The following is a 15,898-nucleotide window of genomic DNA, read 5'->3' as shown; positions in this document are numbered from 1 at the left end:
AACAAAATACATGAATTTTTAACTAAAAAAGTTAAATTTTCAACCAAAAATGGAATATTTATATTTTTATGTAAGAAAATTAATTTTCGATACAAAAAGTTAATTTTCTATCAATAAAGTCGAATTGTTAACTAAAAATAAGGTACATTTTATATTGTAAACCAAAGATGCAATAATTTATTATAATTAATTTCTTTAGTAAAAAAATTGATTTTCAACCGATAATGACGATTTTTTAACGAAAAAGTTCAGTTTCAAATTTAAAAATATAGATTGAAAAATTGTTCTACTAAATCTTCAAGAAAAAATATGAATGTCAGCTACAAATTTGAATTTTGTCTGCAACAAAATAAAATTGTAACAAATTGGTTGAAATTCTAACCAAAAAGATAAACTTTTTACCAAAAAAGACAACTAGCTAACAAAATATATGAATTTTTAACTAGAAAGATAAATTTTAAAAAATATATATATTTTCAATTAGAATGATAAATCTTTATCCAAAAAACCGAATTTTTAACTAAATAGTCGAATTTCTGACCATAAACATGAATTTCAAATGAAATAGATTTTTTTTCTATCTAAAAGAAAAATTTTCAACAAAATAAATAAATTTTTAATCACAGAAAGAAATTTTTAACGAAAATGATCAATTTTTCACCAAACAAAATAAATGTTTAAAAACGAATATTTATTTTCTACAAAAAAATTTAACTTTCGACAAAATACATTTATTTTCAATCAAATGGTTAACTTTGTATCTAAAAAAAACTTTTAAACTAAAAACCGAATAGACTAAGTCACTAAGAAGATTAATTTTCTACTAAAAGAAAAATAATTATCACGCAAAAAGATCAAGTTTCAACCATAAACATTAATTTTCTACAAATTACGTCAATTTTTAACTTAATAGTTGCATTTTCAATTAAACAATGATTCATTTTTAACCAAAAATGGAACACGTTAATTTTTACTTATGGAAGTTATTTTCAAACATCAAACAAAGAATTTACAACAAAATATTTCAGTTAAAAAAGAAACAAAAAATAATTTAAAAAAAATGGATTTACTAGGAAATAGTTAAATTGTCAACCAAAGAAATAATTTTCTAATCAAGAATAATAAAGTTTCATAAAAAAGAGGCATTTTCCACTAAATACGTATATGAATTTTCCACAAAATAGTTTAATTTTCAAATTTTAAATCAAACATAAAATAGTTAAACATTCAGTTAAAAATTGTTTAAAAAAAAGTCGAATTTTCAACAAAATAAATCTATTTTCAACGAAAGAAATACATTCTTAATAAAAATGATGTACCTTTCACCCAAGAAAATGGATTTTCAACTACGAATCTTAATCTTTTACCAAAAAAATTAATCTTGAACAAAATACATTAAGTTTTAACCAAATAATTGAACTTTCAACTATAAAAGACCACTTTTCAAACAAATGTCGAATAATTAAATTACCATTTAAAAAAATTACTTTTCAATCAAACAAAGAACGAGCTTTTCAACAAAATATTGTAACGACGAAGATTAATTTTCTACCAAAAAACACTAAATTTAACAAAATACAAGAGCAATAAAAAAGTTATATTTCGAGTTAATTTTAAACGCAAAAAAACAAAATTTTAACAAAATAGTTTAATTTTCTTAACAAGATTATTTTTCTTCTAAAAAGGACGTATTTTAATAAAAATATCTAAATTTTCAACTGACAAAACTAAGTTTTAAACACCAAATGAAATAGTTTTTTTTTCTCAATATTTCTATTTTAGTGTATTTCATAATGTTTATATATTATGTTATCTTCTTCCTCATTTTATTCTTCGAAATTGTAAAATTTGGTTTAAAAATCGCGCGCTTTTCATCACTTCTGGTTCCGGTTTAATCGTAGCCAATCAAAACAGTGGGAAGTTGTGGCCTAGAGGATCTGTATCTTTGATCTCTACCGTCGGCGATTTCAACATCCGTAATTTTTACACCTTTTTACTTAAAATAAGACATCTAAAGGTTTACGAGAGTAGAAAAATTGAATTTTTTCTCGCTGCTATCAGCTATGAGAACGGAATCAATTTTCTGAGAATTTATTAATTTAATTTACCTGATATTACTTATCAGGGAAAACTTCTAAAGATGGGGCTAATTTTACGTCAACAATCAACAACGTCAACAAGGAACAGAATCTAACCTAAAAGACAATCCAAAGTAAAAAATATAAAAAGGTAAGTATTTAAGGTGCAAAAGTCTGAAATGTGAGAAAATAACAGAAAGAGTGGATTTTCCCGAGAAAATAAAAATGCCGCACTCCACGGAGGCTTTATCGCCGCAAGATATTCTCGCAGAGGTTAGGCAATTTATTTCCGGAGCAGCAAGACCTTCTCATTCCACAAATACTGTAGAACTTACAAGAACTGGATTATCTCTATTAAAAAATGTCCCAGCAGCGAGAGAGGCTGTTCTGGAATATTTATGTAATGTATTTTCCGTCGCTGTAAACAAACATGTTCGGCAAATTGAGGTTAGTTTTTGCAATTTCCAATCCTTATTTTAAATGATTTTCGACAATTTTCTTTAGTTTTTCTTGGCCTTCAGCTATTTTTGTTTACTTTTATTTGCATTCCTTCTATGGAATGTTTGCGTCTAAGCAATAATTATATTTTACAGAATAATCAAAATCTGCCGATTCCGGAAGAAAACACAATCGTAGAAATTCAGACAGTTTTGAGTAGTTTTATAAGTTCTAACGCAGAAGCTTGGGCTCCGATTATTTCTGCCTGGTCTTTAGATTTATTAGGTATTTAAAAAATATTATTCTTATTCGTTTTATTTATTTCTATTTATATTCATTTAACATTTTGGTTAAAAAGTCATCCTTTTTGCTTAAAAATTCAATTGCTTTGTTGGAAATTCGTCTTTTTTTTGGTTGTATTTGACTATTTTTGGTTTAAAAAAATAAAATTTTAGTTGAAATATCAACTATTTGATACATTTTTCGTTAAAAAATAATTTTTTTTTGGTTGAAGATTCAAATGCGCTGTAAATAATTTGTCCTTTTCGAATTGAAAATTCAGCAATTTGATATAAAATTAAACTATTTGGTGGAAATTGAACTTTTTTGTTAAAAATTAATATTTTTCTTTGTAAGTTTAACAATTTGGTAGAATATTAAACTATTTGCTACAAAATTAAACTATTTATTTGAAAATTTAAATTTGTTGTTGGAATTTCGTTTTTTTTTGTTTGTTAAAAATTAATTTGTTTTTCTGAAAATGTAGCTATTCCATTTTTGGTTAAAGTCAATTGTTTTGGCTGAAAATTAATATATATTTTATCGACTATTTGGAAGAAAATTAAATAAAATAAAAAATTTGGTTCAAAATTAACTTTTTTGTTGTATATTCATATTTTTTTTAAATTCAACTGCGTTATTAGAAAACGGAACTATTTCATTTAAAATTAAATTATTCTTTTGAAAATTTAAAAGTTTTGCTGGAAAATAGTTTTTTTTTTAATTTTAATTAAATTTAAAAAAAATTAATTTTGTTATCTGAAAATGTAACTTAATTTTTTGGTTAAATTTAACGGTTTTTGAGTTAAAATTAAAATATTTTTGGTTGAAATATCTACTATCGTATTATTCGTTTAGAATTCAAGTGCTTTGTTGAAAATTCGTTATTTTTGGATTGAAAATTAAACAAATTCGTCTTTTGGGCTTGAAAATTGAACTATTTGTGATGGAATTTTAATAATTTTTGCATTAAAAATTCATCTTTTATGGCAGAGAATTAATTAACTTTAACGAAAAATTTAGCTACTAACATTTTGGTGAACAAATTATCTTTTTTAGTTAAAAATTAATTAGTTTGGCTTGAAAATTGATATTTTTTTAATTGAAAATTTAACTATTTGAGTTGAAAATTCAGATGTTTTATTTTAAAATTCTTCTTTTTTGGTATAAATTAATTTCTTGTATGAAATTTAAATATTTGGTTCAAAATTAATTTTTTTTTAAATATTCATATATTTGTTGAAAAATTCAACTGTTTTGGTAAAAAATGAAACTATTTGGTTTAAAATTAAACTTTTTTTTTGTTGAAAATTCGTTTTTGTGTCTTTTTTTTGTTCGTTAAAAATTAATTTATTTTTCTGAAAATGTAACTATTCCATTTTTGGTTAAATTTATATGCTTTTGAGTTAAAACTAAATTATTTTTGTAGTTGAAATTTCTACTATTGCATTTTTCGTTGAGAATTTAAATGCTTTGTCAAAAATTCATCCTTTTGTATTAAAAATTCATCTTTTATGGTATAGAATTAATTAATTTTTACTGAAAATTTATCTATTAAAATTTGGGTTGACCAATTACCTTTTTTAGTTAAAAATTAATTTTTTTGTTGAAAATCAATTAGTTTAGCTTGAAAATTGATATTTTTTTAGTTGAAAATTCAACTATTTGAGTTGAAAATTCGGGTGTTTTATTTAAAAAAATTTCTTTTTTGGTATAAATTAATTTCTCAGTTGAAAATTAATCTTTTACAATTATTTGATAGAAAATTAAACTATTCGGTTAAAAATTAATTTTTTGTGTGTTGAAAACTCTTATTTTGATTTGAAAATTCAACAATTTGGTATGAAATTTAAATATTTGGTTCAAAATTAATTTTTTTGTTAAATATTCATATATTTGTTGAAAAATTCAACTGTTTTGGTAAAAAATGAAACTATTTGGTTTAAAATTAAATTTTTTTTTGTTGAAAATTTAACAGTTTTGTTGAAAATTCGTTTTTGTGTCTTTTTTTTGTTTGTTAAAAATTAATTTATTTTTCTGAAAATGTAACTATTCCATTTTTGGTTAAATTTATATGCTTTTGAGTTAAAACTAAATTATTTTTGTAGTTGAAATTTCTACTATTGCATTTTTCGTTGAGAATTTAAATGCTTTGTCAAAAATTCATCCTTTTGTATTAAAAATTCATCTTTTATGGTATAAAATTAATTAATTTTTACTGAAAATTTATCTATTAAAATTTGGGTTGACAAATTACCTTTTTTAGTTAAAAGTTAATTTTTTTGTTGAAAATCAATTAGTTTAGCTTGAAAATTGATATTTTTTTAGTTGAAAATTCAGGTGTTTTATTAAAAAAAATTTCTTTTTTGGTATAAATTAATTTCTTAGTTGAAAATTCATCTTTTACAATTATTTGATAGAAAATTAAACTATTTGGTTAAAAATTAATCTTTTTTTTTTGGGTTGAAAATTCTTATTTTGATTTGAAAATTCAATAATTTGGTATGAAATTTAAATATTTGGTTCAAAATTAACTTTTTTGTTAAATATTCATATATTTGTGTAAAAATTCAACTCTTTTGGTAAAAAATGAAACTATTTGGTTTAAAATTAAACTTTTTTTTGTTGAAAGTTTTACAGTTTTGCCTTTTTCGTTGAGAATTTAAATGCTTTTGTCGAAAATTCGTTCTTTTGTATTAAAACTTCATCTTTAATGTATAGAATTAATTAATTTTTACTAAAAATTTATCTATTAAAATTTGGGTCGAAAAAATTACCTTTTTTTAGTTGAAAATTTATTTTTTTGTTGTTGAAAATTTGTCTTTTTTGGATTAAAAATAAAAGAAATTCATCTTTTGGGCTTGAATATTGAACTATTTGTGATTGAATTTTAATCATTTTTGTTTGAAAATTCGCCTTTTTGATTGAAATTTTAATTCGAATTGTGTGATTAATAAATCCTCCTTTTATATTAAAAATTCATCTTTTGTGGTAGAGAATTAATTAATTTAAACTGAAAATTTAACTACTAAAATTTTGGTTGACAAATTGTCTTTTTTAGTTGAAAATTCATTTTTTTGTTGTTAAAAAATCCCCTTTGTAAAAATTAATCTTCTCTATCGAAAAGTCATCTTTTCCGTTAAAAAATCAGCTTTTTCGGTTAAAGCTTCAATTTTTCAGTTGCAAATTCATCAGTTTAGTTAAAAATTGATATTTTTTAGTTATAAATTCAACTGTTTGGTAGAATTTTTTTTCTTTTAGTTGAAAATCCAACTATTTTGGTTGAAAAATCATGTATTTTATATAAAAATTCTTCTTTTTTTGGTATAAATTAATTTCTTAGTTGAAAATTCATCTTTTATAATTATTTTCTAGAAAATTAGGCTATTTGGTTGAAAAAGAATTTTTTTTTTCTTGAAAATTCAACAATTTGGTATGAAATTGAGTTATTTAATTCAAAACTGACATTTTTATTGAATGTTTATATATTTGTTAAAAAATTGAACTGCTTTTTGAGGAAAATAAAATATTTATTTAAAAATTTAACAATTTTGTCTGAAATTTGTTTTTGTGTTGTTAAAAATTAATTTTTTTTTCACCTGAAAATTTAGCCATTCCTTTTGGGTTTAACATTAAAATTTATTTTGGTTCAAATATTGACTTGCATTTTTCGTTGAAAATTCAAATCCTTTGTAGAGAATTCGTCCTTTTTGGATTGAAAATTGAATAATTTGATAGAAAATTAAACTGTTTGAAAATTCCACAATTCAAATATTTTGATGGAAATTCGTTTCTTTTGTTGTTGAAAATTAATTTTTTTATTTTAAAATTTAGTTATTGATTTTTTGATTAGTTTGAAGTATTTTTGTTTAAATTTAAAAACTATTTTGGTTCAAAATGAACTTTTTTTTGTTAATTATTTATATATTTTTGTTGAAAAATTCAACTGTTTTGGCATAAAAATAAACAATTTGGTGTAAAATTAAATTATTTATTTGAAAATTTAACTATTTGTTTGAAATTCGTTTTTCTTTGGTTAAAAATTAATTTTTTTTTAAATATTTATACATTTCTTTGAAAATTCAACTGCGTTGATAGAAAAAGAAACTATTTAGTTTAAAATTAAACTATTTTTTTCCAAATTTAGCAGTTTTTTTTTTGGTAATTCGTATTTTTTCTTAAAAATTAATTTTTTTATCGGAAAATTTAACTACTCCATTTTTGGTTAAATTCATATGTATTTGACTTAACATTAAAATCTTTTTTGGTTAAAATATCTACTATTGTATTTTTCCTTGAGAATTTAAATGCTTTGTAGAAAATTCGTCCTTTTTTAATTGAAAATTTAACAATTATTTGATAGAAAATTAAATTATTTTTTTGAAAATTGATTTTGTTGTTGTTGAAAATTCTTATTTTTCTTTGACAATTAAACAATTTGGTATGAAAGTGAGTTATTTATTTCAAAAATAACATTTTTATTTAATATTTATATATTTGTTTCAAAATTCAACTGCTTTGGTCGAAAATTAAACTATTTGGTATAATAATTAAACGGTTTTTTTTTTGTTGAAAATATAACATTTTTGGTTGAAATTCGTTTTTTTTTTTTTTTAATTAATTTTTCTATAGGAAATTGTAGCTATTCCATTTATGTTAAAATTCGACAATTTGACAGAAAATTAAGTTTTTTTTTTGTTGAAAATTTATATTTTTCTTTTCTAAATTCAACAAGTTGGTAGTAAATTAAAATATTTGGTTCAAAATTAATTTTTTCCTTATCTTTTCATATATTTCTTTGAAAAATCAACTGCTTTGATAGCAAATTTAACTGTTTTTAAGGAAATTTATTTTTTTTGTATGTTAAAAATTAATGTTTTTGTCTGATCCTTTTTCCTTAAGAATTTATATTTTTAGCTGAAAATTAAACTATTTTGTGTAAAATTAAATTATTTATTTGAAAATTTAACTATTTTGTTGGAATTCCTTTTTTTATAATTTTTTTTTTTTTTATTTTAAAATGTAGTTTTTAATTTCTTTTGATCAACTTGAAGTGTTTTTGTTTAAATTTAAACTTGAACTATTCCATTTCTTGTGGAAAATTGAACTTCTTTGATAGAAATGTAATCTTTTTCGTTAAAAAATGTTTCGTTCTATAGAAAATTTAAATATTCTCTTCTTTGTTAAGAATTCTTTTTTTTTTGTTGAAGAAAAAAATTAGTTTCTTTTTAAATAGAAAACTCATCTGTTTGGTTAAAAATTCCACTATTTAGTCGAAAAATCATATTTTTAGATGCACATTCATCACTGTGACTACAAATTAATTTCTTTTGCTGAAAATTAATTTTTTTTTAGTTGAAAACTAATTAGTTTTGCTGAAAACATTGGTTTTTTTATTTAAAATTTATTTTTCTAACTGAAAATTGAACGATTATAGTTTTGGTTTAATAATTTATCGCTTTTAGTTAAAAATTGATATATTTTATTAAAATTGTATTTTTTTTTAATTTAAAAATCAACTACTTTGTTCAAAGTTAAATTATTAAAAGAATGTTTGAAAATTTAACAGTTTCGTAGATAATTAAACTATTTGGTTCACAATTAACTTTGTTATTAGAAATTCTTTTTTTGTTAGAAACTAATTCTTTAATCTGAAAATGTAGATTCAACTGATTGAAATTTTGATTAAAAAAAAATTAAAACCGATATTTTAAAAGTTATTAATTAAAAATTAACTAATTATATTAACATTTTTTGGCGAAGGTTCATGTTTTTTGGTTGATAATTCATCTAAGAAATATTTTTTTATGATACATATTTTAGTTAAAAATTTATTTCTTTAACCGCAATTTTAATTCATTTTATTTTAAATTTATTTTTAGTTAAATATTAATCTTTTTGGGAAGAAAATTTGTATTTTTTGGCAAAAAATTCAACTTTTGGGTTACAAATTCAAGCATTGAATTAAAAATTACACTATTTATTTAAAAATTCATTTTTTGTTGTAAATTTAGAATTTTAGTCTGAAATTCATATTTCTTAATTAAAAATTCATCCATTTGGTTGACAATTCAACTATTTAGGGTTGAACTTGAATCTTTTTGTTTGTAGGTTGAAAATTATTTTTTAATTTAAAATAAAAGATTAATTAATTTAAAATTAAAAATTAATTAATTTAGAATTAAAAATTAATTAATCTTAAATGAAAACTTAACTATTAAATTTTTGGTTGACAAATTAACTTGTTTAGTTGAAAATTTATGTATTTTTTTAATATTCATCTTTAGGCAGAAATTAATTTTCTTATTGGTTGAAAATTTATTTTTCTAGTTGAAAATTCATCAGTTAAGTTGAAAATGAATATTTTCTAGTAAAAAATTCAAATTTTTTCTCGAAATTTTGCCTTTTTTAGTTGAAAATCCAACTATTTGGTTGAGAGTTTATGTATTATGTTGAAAAATTTAATCATTAAACTTAAAGATTGATTATATACTTTTGAAATTCATCTCTTTGGTTAAACTTAATTTTTTAAATTGGCAATTTAAATATACAATTTTTGTTTGAAAATTTATCTTTTTTAATCGAAATTTCACGTATTTTGTTGAAAATGTTCTAGATAATGATACATAATTTTGGTTCAAAATTTATCAAATTGGTTGCAAATAGATCTTTTTTATTTAAAAATGCTTCTATTTGATTGAAAAATGTTATTTTTTTTTAGTTAAAAATTCAACCATTTCTTTGAAAATGTATTATGTTTAAAAATCGTATCTTTCTTGGTAGAAAATTAATTCTATTGTTCGAAAATTAATCTTTTTGGTTGAAAATTCAATTATTCCAGTTAAAGATTGATAATTGTATTTGAAAATTCATCTTTTTTGTTTATTTAAAGTATTCAACTATTTTTTTTTGTAAATTAATTTTTTTGTGTAAAAATTATAATCTTTTGAACTAAAAATGTAATTATTCCAATTGCATATTCCATCATTTTAGTTGAAAATTCATGACTTTAGTTGATAATTTGTGTTTCCTTTTATGGTGGAAATCTAATATTTTACAATGAAAATTTAACTTTTTTTATTTTTGGTTGAAAACTGACTCTTATTTTGAGATAAAAGTATTTGGTTGAAAATTGAAATTTTCTAGTTAAAAATTTAATAATTATAATTATGATATATATATATATATATTTTTTTTTTAAATAATGAATGCTCTTTAAAAGTCAGATATTTGAAAAAATAGTTTTTCTATGATTTTAGAAATCAAAATATTATAACTGGTATCTCTTTTTCATAAAAAACATTATTTTTGTATGAAAAATGTTAAAATTCACACAAAAAACTTTAATTTTAATGAAAATTAGTTTTTCCTTATTTAGAATTAATTTTTTCAACTAAATATTTAACTGTTCCATTTTTTTGATCGAAAATTGATACTTTTTCATTAGTTCAAATTTCATCTTTTTGCTTAAAAATTAATTTCTGTGTTTGAAGATTTAACTATTTTTTTGAAAATTCATTTTTTTTTTGTTGAAAATTTGTTTTACTAACTAAAAATTCAATTATTTTACTTTTGGTACAAAATTGAAATTTTAAGTTGAAAATTCACGTATTAGTTGAAAATTAAATTTTTGTTAAGTTGAAGATTGATAATTTTAGTTGAAAATTCACTTGAACTATTCCATTTCTTGTGGAAAATTGAACTTTTTTTATAGAAATGTAGTCTTTTTCGTTAAAAAATGTTTCTTTCTATAGAAAATTTAAATATTCTCTTCTTTGTTAAGAATTCTTTTTTTTTTGTTGAAGAAAAAAATTAGTTTCTTTTTAAATAGAAAACTCATCTGTTTGGTTAAAAATTCCACTATTTCGTCAAAAAATCATATTTTTATATGAAAATTCATCACTGTGACTACAAATTAAATTCTTTTGCTGAAAATTAATTTCTTTTTAGTTGAAAACTAATTAATTTTGCTGAAAACTCGGGTTTTTTTTTTTTTTGAACAAAGTAGTTCGACTTCACACTGATTAGTTGAATTTTCAACCAAAAAAGATTATATTTCAACCGAAAAAGATTTTTCAGGATGGCCGCTGAACCGGGAAACCAGAAAATTTTTGAGACCTTGAAAAACCGGGATTTTTAGATTAAAAGATTTTTTTTGACCGAGAATTTTACAAATTTTTAGAAGAAAAATCTGTTGACGTTCAATTTCAACAGTTTTTAAATAATTATTGTAATTATGTTTTTCAATTATGCTATTATTTAGCTTACGATGCGTAATTCAAAATTTTTTTACTTAAAAAATTTTCGATTTAAAATTTTTATTTCTAAGCTTATATTTTTAATTTAAAGAACTTTTAAATGCTTTCTTAAAGACTTGAACAAATAAAAATAAAAGCCTTTGATGTTGAAAATTTTGGATAAAAACATTCTTATTTAATTTTTTTAAAATTTATCTGTACTTCATAATAATACATTCTTAATTAAAGGATTTTATTAAATTAAAAATATTGTTTCAGTCTAAAATATTCCATTTTTAACCCATTCAATTTGAAATTTCTAATAAAAAAAAGATTAATTATTGAATATGTAGCAATATTTGAATTTTTATTTAAGACAAGTAAATTGAAACCAAATATTTAAAAGTAAAAATCTTTAACTGAATTGTTTGACATAGAAAACCTGATATCGTTAAAATTTCGAAGAGCCCTTAAACTTTGAACGTTACAATTTTAATTGTTGTGTTTGAAAAATGCTTAATTTTTAAGTGAAATTTTTAAATTTTGATGTATAATTTACAAATTAACATTTGTAGAAAAAATCTCAGTAATTTTAAGAGATATTTAGGAGTTTTAAAAAGATTTAAAATTATCATGCAAATTTTAGGAAATCTTCTAGAATCTTTTTTGAAAATTTTGTTAAAATCTTTGAAAAACTTTTTAAATATTCTCTTTAAATAATTTTTCAAAATGAAAAGTTATTTTTAATTTTCCTAGGAATCTTAAGAAAATGTTTTTATTCTTTTTAAACTCTTCACAATTCTTGAAAAGAATTATGAATTTATACATCCAAATTGTAAAGAAATTTTCTAAAATGTATAGGTTTTTCTGAAAATTCTAGAAAAAAATCAATTCATTTTGACAGACATTTAGAAGTTCTGACAAAATTTCCAAAATAATTTAAAATTTAAAAGAAATTTAAAACAACTTGAAGATTTCTTAAGATTTTGAAATAAAATTTTGAAGCTTTCCAAGGTTGCTTAAACTATTTAAAAAGAAAATAATTAATTTTCTAATTTAGGAAGTGTTCAGTTAAAATTTTTTCATTTTTTCAATATTTGATCTTTCTAGCTTAAAATTCCTTAAAATTATATAATTTTAAAATAGTTAAAGTGCAGTTTTGAGGATTTAAACAATTAAAAATTAAAAGCATTTAAAGTTGAAATTTGTTGAGAAAAAACAGTTTTATTTTATCAACTGTAAATATAAATATATAAATAATTTTTAAAATGGATCTGTATTCTAAATATAGAAATCTGAACAATAATTGATTTGACCAAACAATTCTAGATCAATCCGAAAGTTTTGATAAGAATTGAAATTAATATATAATTTATTTCGATAATTTTATTTTTAAATAAAAGTTTTCATGATTTATCAATAATATATTTTTTATTTAGAGTTTCAGGTATTTCTTTATATTAAATTTAATAAATAAATTTATTAATATATTATTTCTATTCATTTTTTCAGCTATTAAAAAATTTAAACTCGTGTCTTACTATTTTCAACTTAAAAATAAATCCATAATAATCTAGTCATAATTAAAGGTTTTTATTAAATTTAAAATATTGTGAAACTAAATTATTTAATTTTTATCCCATTCAATTTGAAAGTTCTTGATGTAGAAAAAAAAAAAGTATTTAATATTTAACAATATTTCACTGTTCATTTAAGACGAGTAAATTGAAACCAAATATTTGGAAGAAAACAATTTGAAACTGAATTGTTTTACATAGAAAGTTTCGAATCTTTAAATTTTCGAAGAATTTTTTATCTTTTAGCGTTACAATTTTAATTTTTTTATTTAAAAAGTTTTCAATTTTTACGTGAAATTGCTACATTTTGACGCATAAATAACAATTGAACACTTATTATTTGTAGAAAAAATTTGAGAAATTTTAGGAGATATTTAGAAGTTTTGAAAAGATTCAAAATTAATTAAAAACTTGAAATTATTTCAAGTAATTTAAACTAAGTGTGTTAATATTTTTTTCAGAACTTCTAAATATATTTTTTTAAATTAATTGAAATTTTCCTACATTTTTTTAAAATCCAGCAAATTAAATAAAATCCTGAAAATCTTCTTAAACTTTCTGTTATAATAATTTTATTCAAATTGAAAAGTCATTTTCAATTTTTCTAAGAATCTTAAGAAACTTTTTATTATTTTGTATAGTCTTTCACAATTCTTAAAAAAATTATAAATTTTTTCTTTGAAATCTGAAAAAATCTAAATTTTATTTTAAATTCGACTGTAAGTATTTCAAATTATTTCAATTTCTAAATTTCATTTGAATTTTTTTTTAAACTTCTAAATATCTTTTAAAATTACTGTAATGTTTTTAGAAATAAGAAGTGCTCTATTGTTATTTATAAATTCAAATTTAATTTTTTTTTAATTTGCAGGATTTTCTAAAACTTATAGAAAAAATTCAATTCATTTTGAAATACATTTAAAAGTTCCGAAAAAAAATTCAAAAATTATTTTGAATTTGGATAAATTTAAACCACTTCTAGATTTTGAAATAAACTTTTAAAGCTTTTGAAGAATATCTAAATTATTTAAAATAAAAATAATTTAACTTCTAATCACAAAATTGTTAAGTTAAAAAAATTATGATTTAATTTTTAATGTGTCTAGCTTAAAATTACTTAAAATAATATAATTTTGAACATATTTAAAGTTCATTGCTTCATTCTTTAACTTACACTATTGAAAATTTTAACGTGGATTAATATTTTTGGAACTTAATTTAAGTCTTTGAGCTCTATAATTTATAAAAGTTCTAAATTTTGCAGTTTATTCGCATTTCGTTTAATATTGTTTAATTGAAAAGTGTTAGTACCTTCCATTTGGTGCCTGTAAATTTTTGAGTTTTTGAATACACGATTATTGAATTGAAAACTTTTAAACTTCAATTTCAAAAAATTTGGAATTCAAGGGTTCCACTTTGAATGATTTAATTTGTTGTTTATTGTTTATTACTTTATACGGAAAAATGTGTAGAGGATAGTTTGATTTTTTAAATTTCATTGGCCGTGAAAAATGTTTGCGAACTGGGAATTGACCGGGAATTTTTTTCTTCGATTAAAACGGCCACCTTGAATTTTCAACCATAATAATAAAGTTAACTTCAAATTTAGTTTATCGAAAATTCCCTAAGTCTGTCAGGTTTTCCCTGACATATTCCTTCGAATTTTTGGAATTGCCTGACCTGAAGCAACTCTGTAATTTTAAAAAAGTATATTTTTATTTCACTCTAGAAGGTTTTTGTATAAATACATTTATTAATCACAATATATATATATATATAATTGTTTAAACAATAAATACTTAAATGCTGAGCATAATCTCAAGAAGATTTGCCCAAAATAAATATTTTTGGACATTTAAGAACGGTAATCAAAATGTGTGTGTTTTTTTCAAAATTATTTTAGGTAAATTGTCTTCAGATTATGCAAATCGAGGAAATTTAAAAGAAAAATCAGGGATAAATGATTTCCTGCAACAGTGGATGTCTTGTAGAACTACGAGAACTCTGATTGAAATCACAGCTCAGTGTCTTCAATGTCTTATGCACTCTGAAACAGAATCTTGCATCAATGCCTTATTAAATACTAGCGTTTTACACAGTCCACATTTTGACTGGGTCGTTGCTCACGTCGGAAGTTGTTTTCCAAACACAGTCATCACCAGAGTTTTGACATGTGGCCTCAAAGATTTTTGCGCCAATGTCAAAAATCCGAAATTAAACTCGGTCGTTGGCATTCTTGGACATTTGGCTGGCAGTCATTTTCTTGATATCAGAACAGCGCTTCTTGATTTATTTAAAGTGAGCATTTCTTTTTTTCAACAATTAATTTAAACGGAATAAGTAAATTTAGAAAATTAAATTTTTGAAAATTTCATTCAATTATTTATTTTTACAGTGGAGTCTGGATGAAAATCTGATCGTGGATGGAGAGTCGAGAATCCACAAATTGGCGACTGTTCCTTTTCTTTTGAATTTGGCAAAACTCTCGCCAATGCTTTTGAAAGCTTTGACAACCGACGTTTTACAAATTTGTAAGTTTTTCTTTCTTTTTTTTTTTACACTTTCAGGTCCCGGAATTACGCCCTTTTTGACACATTTTGTCCCTTTTTTTTTAACCTGGAATTTTTTCGAGAGCGTGCTTAATTTTTTTAATTTAAATTATAATATAAAATTGAATCTCAATGATTCCTGATTTGTAAAAGTAGCTTTATATTAATGTTTACAAATGTTTTGTGAAAATTCGTTTTTTTTTCTGTTTGAAATTAATTATTTTATCTGAAACTTAAAGTATCTGGTTGAAATTTCCTTTTTTTTCGGTAGAAAAATTTCATAAAAAACAGAAAAATCTTTTTGCTGGAAAATTCAATAGTTTGCAATTTTTTCTCTCTTGAATTTTTAGTCAAGAGAGAAAAAATTAATTTAATTAATTAATATTAATAAGTCTTTCTTCTTTGAAAATTCAACTCATGTTGAAAATTCGATTTTTTTAGTTAACCTGGTTTTTGATTAGAAAATAATATTTTTGTTGTTGGAATGTCAACTACTGTATTTTTTGTTTAGAATTTATCTTCTTAGAAATAAAATTTAAATTCCTTGGTTGAAGATTCATAATTTAAATTGATCGTTTTTAGTATAAAAATCTATTTTTCGTTCAGAATTCATCTCTTTTTAGAATAAAAATTTTATATAAACTCTTTTTAAAAAATAGTTTTTTTTATGGTATAAGATTCATATTTTGATTGAAAATTCGTTTTTCTTTGACTGGAAATTAATGAACTATTTTGTTGAA

At 21.1% G+C, this 15,898-nt stretch overlaps 1 protein-coding gene across 2 annotated transcripts in view; it reads left to right on the top strand.

Annotated features, from left to right (window-relative positions):
- Window positions 1–1,925: 1,925 nt before the first annotated feature.
- LOC117177011 (integrator complex subunit 5) overlaps window positions 1,926–15,898 on the top strand; it is a 67,361-nt gene continuing 53,388 nt past the window's right edge. The window contains exons 1-5 of one of the 2 annotated variants that reach the window (XM_033367460.1): window positions 1,926–1,976; window positions 2,126–2,525; window positions 2,672–2,801; window positions 14,513–14,907; window positions 15,005–15,140. In XM_033367460.1, coding sequence (XP_033223351.1) covers window positions 2,304–2,525; window positions 2,672–2,801; window positions 14,513–14,907; window positions 15,005–15,140 — 883 coding nt within the window. In that variant the 5' untranslated portion in view covers window positions 1,926–1,976; window positions 2,126–2,303. The other variant, XM_033367461.1, reaches the window with a different exon arrangement.

The sequence above is a fragment of the Belonocnema kinseyi genome, chromosome 7 (assembly GCF_010883055.1).
Source record: "Belonocnema kinseyi isolate 2016_QV_RU_SX_M_011 chromosome 7, B_treatae_v1, whole genome shotgun sequence".
Lineage (NCBI taxonomy): Eukaryota > Metazoa > Arthropoda > Insecta > Hymenoptera > Cynipidae > Belonocnema > Belonocnema kinseyi.
The sequence above is the reverse complement of the archived record's forward strand: the minus strand, read 5'-3'. Positions and strand labels throughout refer to the sequence as shown.